General features: G+C 40.5%; 2 protein-coding genes across 3 annotated transcripts in view; both read left to right on the top strand.

Moving 5' to 3' along the window:
• Positions 1–7,500, top strand: part of LOC137992110 (fanconi-associated nuclease 1-like) — an 18,348-nt gene that overhangs the window by 10,481 nt on the left and 367 nt on the right. The window contains exons 7-12 of one of the 2 annotated variants that reach the window (XR_011121639.1): positions 439–534; positions 684–834; positions 1,721–1,849; positions 2,930–3,035; positions 4,170–4,240; positions 6,631–7,500. The exon at positions 6,631–7,500 is cut by the window's right edge and continues 367 nt beyond it. Coding sequence is in view for 1 of the 2 variants with exons in the window: in XM_068837232.1 (XP_068693333.1) it covers positions 439–534; positions 684–782; positions 1,721–1,849; positions 2,930–3,035; positions 4,170–4,204 (465 nt within the window). In the remaining variant the exon portion in view is untranslated. The remainder of the gene's footprint in view (positions 1–438; positions 535–683; positions 835–1,720; positions 1,850–2,929; positions 3,036–4,169; positions 4,241–6,630) is intronic. The other variant, XM_068837232.1, reaches the window with a different exon arrangement.
• LOC137992115 (beta-1,3-galactosyltransferase 5-like) overlaps positions 6,701–7,500 on the top strand; it is a 1,167-nt gene continuing 367 nt past the window's right edge. Inside the window, exon 1 of the mRNA XM_068837239.1 lies at positions 6,701–7,500. This exon is cut by the window's right edge and continues 367 nt beyond it. Coding sequence (XP_068693340.1) covers positions 6,701–7,500 — 800 coding nt within the window.

Raw genomic sequence — 7,500 nt, 5'->3', positions numbered from 1 at the left:
ATGTTTAAGTGGTTTTGAAGTATATTTTCGTTGGGTGCCCCTGGTTCTTGACCTCCAAGAATCTCCTGTGGATCCCTAAGTGCAGACAAATTAAGACATATGCTGGTAGAGCTTTTGGTGACGTTACACCGACCTTGTGAAATGAACTTCCTGCTGCCACCATGCACATGACGGTAATCTAATTGTCTTGGTATCAAGCACCTTTGAGCATTTAGTATGGATACCGGCGCTTTATAAGTCATTTTATTGTATTTATTTGTATTTGTATTTGAATTTGACAACAAGGAACCTTGACGAAGATGGCAAAGAAAGTGATACTAATTTTCCATAGAAGGGTCCATTCTTGACCGACGGCAAGGCTGAAGTGTTGTAGTATTAAATGTCACTATTTCCTTATAATGAAACAGGTTTAACACACAAAGTTTCGTTTTGTTACAGGCGGCACCTTTAGACATGTGCTTTGACTCATTTTACACCAATCGCAAAGAAATTATCGACAGACGATTGGAGGAAATCACGGGAGCTACACTTGAGGTACAAAAATCTATCTCCATCTACATGTACACGTAAAACTAGGGAATTATTATTCTTCCACGCAATCGTTTTAATGATGAACGTGACACTTAAAGGTTACAACAGTAGTGCTGAAACGACGAAATTGTTTTACTTCTATTTTTTCACAGAAACTTCAGGAAATGCTGTTTTCAAGGTGGACAAGTAACGAAGGACAGGTCTGCGCTGGCCTTAACTGGGAGCGATTTAGAGATGTGGAGCAAGCCAAAGTAATGCAAAATCTTGTTGTAATCTATCAGGGGCACCCAACGAGTAATTTCGGTAAATATCTGTTCGGAAGGAAGGTCCGCTAGAATTTTCGAATATTTGGCGACCTTCGATTTTCGCGATTTTCGAAAGGTTGCTACATGTATGTTTTAGTGGACGAATTGCGTTGTTTTTTGCCTTTTTACATGTACCTCTGCATGTGAAAGAAAAATACATCAAACTGACAGAGAAAAGAGACTAATGACACTTGCACCTTTTTTTGCTCTCGTCTGTCTTAAGATCTCAGCGGTCGATCGGGTGTGCGATGTCCTAGCCATATTTCACATGGAATCGTAAGCCCGTTTCTCGTTCCTCTTTTTCGGTTGTCGCATCTCCCTTTATCTTAAGAACTTCACTATCATTTTGCTTTTTCTTATCTTGAAAAACATGATAGAGGATTAGCTTGTCAAAATAAGCGGAAGGCAGTCTGGTATGTGGCTTTTCGAGCCCTAAAAGTTATCGGCACTTACAAGAAATGGACCCCTGTTTATTGACGGTCCCAGTGCACTCGGGTTTTATCTTTGTTCCTTTATCTCAAGCAGATTTTCAAGTGTTTAAATTTCACGTTACATAGTTTGTGCTAAAAAGAACTCTAAAAGCTTGATAGTTGAAGCTTATTGGTTGGCTTGTTATAGTATAATTACGATTAATGATTAGTTGAAAAATATTTGCGTTTTATTTCTTCGTCTGTAACGTCGACAAAACGGCTTGCGGCCATTTTGAAAAAAACCACTTGGGTGATTGTTGCATAATAATTACCTCAAGTGCAACCAATCAGTGCAGAGAATTTTGAATAATCTCCTAATGTAATTATACTAATTATGAATAAGCTTTACACCTCTTCCTTTGATTAAGTATTGAAAAAGCGCCATGTCTGTGTCACTTTGTTATCATTTCACAGCAACTTGTCTCTTGCTTGGGTGGTGCTATATTATCTGGAATATTCACTCGCTTTGCTCAAGGTTATCGCTATTATCGCTCTGGTTTGCCGGACCTTGTAGTGTGGAATTCATCTACTCTTGAGTACAGGGTAAGGACATCATTGAAGGTGTTTATAATTGTTTTTGCTTTGCAACGATTAAAATGAACCGTCGAGAAGTCTCATGGTTGGGAATCAATTTCCCTGCTACCAAAGGTCTCTTTTCTTTTTGCGTTCACGGGGCTAACGAATACGGAAAATTGCCGTCTGGGCTGTGCTGGTGACTGCCTTCATCAGATCTTCATCAGTGTGATAATGAAAGTGTGTGTGGTTAGCATTAGTAAGCGCTAGTGGCAATTATCTTGATTAAAGTTTTTTTTTAAAGTAATAAATGAATGAACTCTGACTGCCATCGCTGTGACAACCACCCAAGAGAACAATAGAGTGTCAATCGTTCATTGCTTCACTGACTCTTTCTTCGTCTAGTCACACTTACGCACCTAACACACTTCATTATCATTCTGATTAATGCTGTCACCAGCGCATCAATAGGCCATTTCCGAGTTCATGTCTGCCTCACCTTCAAAGCGAGGGTCTAAGTGCGAAGTTTTTCTTATGAAAATTAGTTTTCATTCATATGTGAAGTAGTTTATCTTCGCACTTAGACTCACTTTGAAGAGGAAGCAGACATGAACTCGGAGATGACCCATTTCAATATCACGCGTTTTACCCCAAAAACAGTTGCTATGTCTTTTAATATGACTAAACGCGAAAGCCTCAAGGATACTAAATGGACTGGAAATTTAAATCTCGTATTTGAGAATCGGTTCTTTCTACAGCCGGAATTAATTATCATAGTGTAAGTTGTAGTGGTTATTATCCTGTTGAATTCATCTGAGTATCAGCGCAAGACGTGGAAATGGGTTGAAAAGAAAAAGGGAAAAACTGTGACCTCAGTTAACATATAGACATGGTTATGAAACTCTCCAAATTTCTTTTTTTATGTTTTTGTTCGCTGTTCCCTCAGTGCACACAAGGCGGTAATTGTTATTTTTCTTATTAAACTTCGGTGACCAAAGAACAAGTCTCTATAGGTACAGTGTTTGGTCTCTCTTTTTAAAGAGAAGCCCAAACAAGCTGAAATGATCAAAGCTTGGGTATTTTCCTTGCCACTTCTAACGGTTTTTACAGATCGCTGAAGTAAAAGGACCAGGAGACAAACTGTCTACCAAGCAGCAAATCTGGCTCGATGTGTTGGAGTCTCTCGGTGCAGATGTGGAAGTTTGTTATGTCACAGGTAAGAGTTAACAAAGCTTCCAATGGAAAGACCACCTCTGTCATGTGGTTTTTGCTGTCGGGCTTAACCTCTGAAACTGCGAAAAGAGTTAGGTTTTAGGTTTTTTTACCAGTTTCAGCACTTGGACTCCTTCTGAGTTTGACTGGTCTGTTTTGTTGTTATGTGGTCTCATTGATCAGTAGTCCATTCAGAAGATTACACCAAGCCGACCCCATTGCTGAAGGAAAGGCATGACCATAGCACCCGGGAACTTCATGCCCAACTATTTTCGACTACGTAGTGTGTGGCATCTCGTCCCATAGAGTTTATGAACATTGAAGGGTTGTGAGACGGGGCCTACGGTTTGTCGTCCTTATCCGAAAAGACTTGAAAGTCTGACCATTTGTTTGCGTATGTAATTACAAAGGCAGCACTTCCTCCTCAGTTACTTTAAGACCCTGAGTGTTGGTCCAGCCGGAGTGGCAGCCCGGTGCTCAACCAACTGAGCCACCGCTGCGCGATAATAAAAGGGTTAAAGTGCCCATCACCTCAACAAACGTTTCCGCTATTCTCCAAAATCATACCAAAGATATTTTGTTGTCTTAAATTTTAGAACTTTTTGTACCCTTTGAAAGACCAGAAAAGTGGTCATAGTTTGATCCAAGACAGAGCAATGAAGGGGGGTGAGTTCGATGCTGGGTGACGCCACAAAGTACTTTGCGTCGCTGTTTTCAAAGAACTATCACAATTTGCAACGCAGTCTGTGACGTCAATTCCTCTTCCTCTTCCAATTTTATGTATATGGGCACAACTTGTTAATCAGACAAGGCAGGGATGGCGCCGTCGCGAGAGCACTCGCCTCCCACCAATGTGGCCCAAGTTCGATTCCCTGACCTACGCCATAAGTGCTACACGGCCAACGTTTGCAAAAACGTGATCCTTCCTTGAGTTTTTGTTGGTTCTCTACACTGCTCCGAGACACCAGGGGCGCCATAGTATGCTTTCGGTTCGACCTTGTTGAGCTGCGTCTTTGCTGTTGAGTTGCACCGCGATTAGCCGTGACAAAATATTTAATTATTTATTATTTAATCTAATTGTCATATATGCGTTTAACACACGTCATACGAGCCAACGGAATATGTTGATTCTTTTCAGATATAGGTTCAAAGCGCCTCAGAATCTCCAAATAAAAGGGACCATTGGACCGCGAGCTTTTGTTGAAGAAAGTAAGGTGTTAGTTTATTTACTGAATTTAGGACGCACTGACAGACTTACCTTTGTGAAAATTTTCGATGATAAATTCCTCTCTGGATTGAAATATTTATTTGGTTAGCCCTTTTTCTCTTTCTTAATAAGCATGCAAGCATTCAGCTTTCTAACGCTAACGCTTTCTACGGTAGCTGTGGCGTTTCCAAACTGAAGCCTTTAGTTTGGAAACGCCACAGTTTCGTGGCATCCCTTTTTCACCAATCCTTGCTGCTACTTGCATTGTTATGCTGGTATCCTTTTCTTGTCTTGTTTGATCTATCAGGTGATGCATGATCCAGGGTGCACTTGAGCTAGTTGTTCAGTATTTTGTTTTGTCGAGCAAATTCAAGGACTGAGCACAGTCACAGACCGGATTGTTTTTTTACTTTAGTTTTACCTTGTGCAAGTTGAGATTTTTAATTCGAATTTAACCCTTTTCCTCCTGAGAATGAAAGTGAGACTTAAAGATTTTACTCTAACCTCAGTCGAGTTTTAGTTCTCGTCAGTTGGAGCAGCTTCACGGGTCAATGGGTTGACAACTTGCAGGTCCACTCAAACACTGAATGAAGGGGGTAGTTTCTAAAGAAACTGTGGTGCTGCGTCGGTGGGGAAGTAGTATACAAAAATTTGGTTTTATCAACGGAGTTGATAATGTAAATTGGCCACCGTACAGAGATTCTAAAAGCTGACGTTTCGAGCGTTAGCCCTTCGTCAGAGCGAATCGAGGAATTGTGGGTTATGTGTAGTTTTTATAGTAGAGTAGGAGCTACGCTATTGGTGGTAACATGGCTCCATAGTTAGTAGAGGGGACCATTTCCCTCTACTAACTATGATGGCACTCAAACACTGTTTCCTTTAAACCAGAGTTTAAAGCACGGTGCCACAGTTCAATAAATTGGTCCTGTTTATTTCACATTTTCGGCAAAATCATCCTAAAAATCTTCGTATCGTTTTTCTGGTATAGAGGTTTTGCATGGCAGGAACAATCGATTCTTTTTCCTATGGGAACAAATGTTTTTTCTAATGCAAAACATTTTCATTGTTCCTGCCATGCAACATGGCTGCCGTGCAAAACCTCTATAGGGTCACTTCGTTCGAATTTCTTGGTCAGATCGTTCCAAATCATATCGTTCCGTATTATGGCCGTATCATTCTACAAAATAGTCAGATCGTTCCAATTTTCAATATACTAAAATGTTCAAAGATCAGTTTATCAGCCCGAGCCTTATTCGGTGTTTAATATCAGTGATTATCATTTTGTCGCGTTGTTTACCGAGCACTACTCACGTGTTGTGCAAACAAATCTAGCACATTCATGGAAAAGTTTTGTGAGTTTTGATTTTTATGCAAAAAACCTGCCAGGCTTTCTCAAGTGCCTGTTATATTACTCTTGAATACAATATGGATAATTTTGAGTCATTTTTGAATCGTAAGTTCTCAGAAAATCGAAACAAATTTCAACTCTCCCATTTCAGATAACACTCAGCTGTTTACTACTCAGTTGTAATTTCATTGAATAGGCATGGGACTATGGGACGTAGTTCTGTTGTTTCTATATGGTTAGGGTCTATTGTTTATTTGGGTCCATTTTGTCCCCAAGAGCCGCTGAAACGGCTTCCAACCTTGAACTGAAAGAGTGAGCCTGGGTTCTACAATTATTTTCATCTGCTACCACAAGTCCTGGGACAGAGTAATCCTAAAATGACGATAACAGTCATTCCAGGGAAAATTACGAATTGTCGATAATAGTCATTTCAGAGGTAGAGGATATGTTGGATTCCGATAAGTTCGGATTATCACAGAAATTGATGTAAACGAACAAGGTGATTTTCGTTACCTAAACACTTTTAACATTTTCGTCACTTCAAAAGTGGAACGATCTGACCTTGGAACAAAGTACTCGTTCTTCGGTTGGTCTTTCCTATACCGGATCCGAAATACATGTAATGTCCATAAAACAAAAGAACAAAGCGAACATAATAATACCTAATTAGCAATTAGCAATTCTTTTTGTCCTCCGCAATATTTTGCCATTTATGAAAGTCTACCTACCGCGTTCTTCAGAGTCCTGGCGGTGGTGGTCACGCGTGACATACTTTAAATCCAGTCCGAGGTAAAGCAGTAGCGGTGTTGTCAACCCGGCCCAAATTTGTCGATGATAATTTTATACCCATATTACATATGCAAATTTTTAGTGAACATCTAAAATCTAGCCCCATAAGGCAACAACTCGCACAACTTTAGCAGCGCAACGGAATTCGTGACAGTAATATGTGTGATTTTCCCGTCATCCCATAACTTTATTGGCATTTATCATTTATGAGTTTTTACACGCATTATGAGTGGTCTCCTTTGTTGTCTTCATTAGAATCAAGGTGGAAACATCACCAATTCATCTGTAATCGTTCCACAAGATTTATCACGGGACACTTGAGACAATGAAGCCATTTGTTTGTCCAGTTTCGGTGACTACGACCTCCTGTTTATTTCTGTGTGTCTCTCTTTCGCTCAGCATGTTGTGCATATCACTGTGGCTGACAAGCGAGGGATTAGCAAATATGAAACTCAGACTTAAAGAAGAAGGCCAAATGGAGAAAGTGAACCTTGTAGATTCAGATTCTTTGGTGCGAACTCCTAGTACAGAAAAACCTCGCTTAAAAAACGCAAACGAGCTGGTAAACGAGGACGCATTCTCAGACTCATGGCACGAAGTCCGGAAACATCGAACGCGTTTGTTGACGCGTACGAAATGTCCTCAGAGTTTGTTTCTGGTGATTATTGTTTCGAGCTCTGCACAAGCGTATAAAAATCGTATGGTAATTCGGCACACGTGGGGAGCCGATAACGCTTTGCAAAGACGGTGGAAAACTGTCTTTCTCATCGGCGAAGGAAACACTGTGGCTGTTTCCGATCAAGTTTCACGCGAGAGTCAAATATTTGGTGACATTATTCAAGGTGATTATCACGAAACATTCGGGAATAAAGTATTTAAGATTGAATCCGGCTTCGAATGGGCAGCAAAGTATTGCATCTTCGATTTCTTGTTAAAAACTGATGACGATGTGTTTGTTAATACTCGGAGTCTTGTATCATTCCTTCGCGGCGACGGCGTCCCAAAGAGCAGCTTTTACTTCGGGAATTTAATGCACAATAGCCCTGTGTTTCGCACAGGGTACTACGCCGTTTCCAAAGAAGATCATCCGGACGATTTTTTCAAGGATTATATGTCTGGAGGAGG

The sequence above is a fragment of the Montipora foliosa genome, chromosome 2 (assembly GCF_036669935.1).
Source record: "Montipora foliosa isolate CH-2021 chromosome 2, ASM3666993v2, whole genome shotgun sequence".
Classification (NCBI taxonomy): Eukaryota; Metazoa; Cnidaria; class Anthozoa; order Scleractinia; family Acroporidae; genus Montipora; species Montipora foliosa.
The sequence above is the reverse complement of the archived record's forward strand: the minus strand, read 5'-3'. Positions and strand labels throughout refer to the sequence as shown.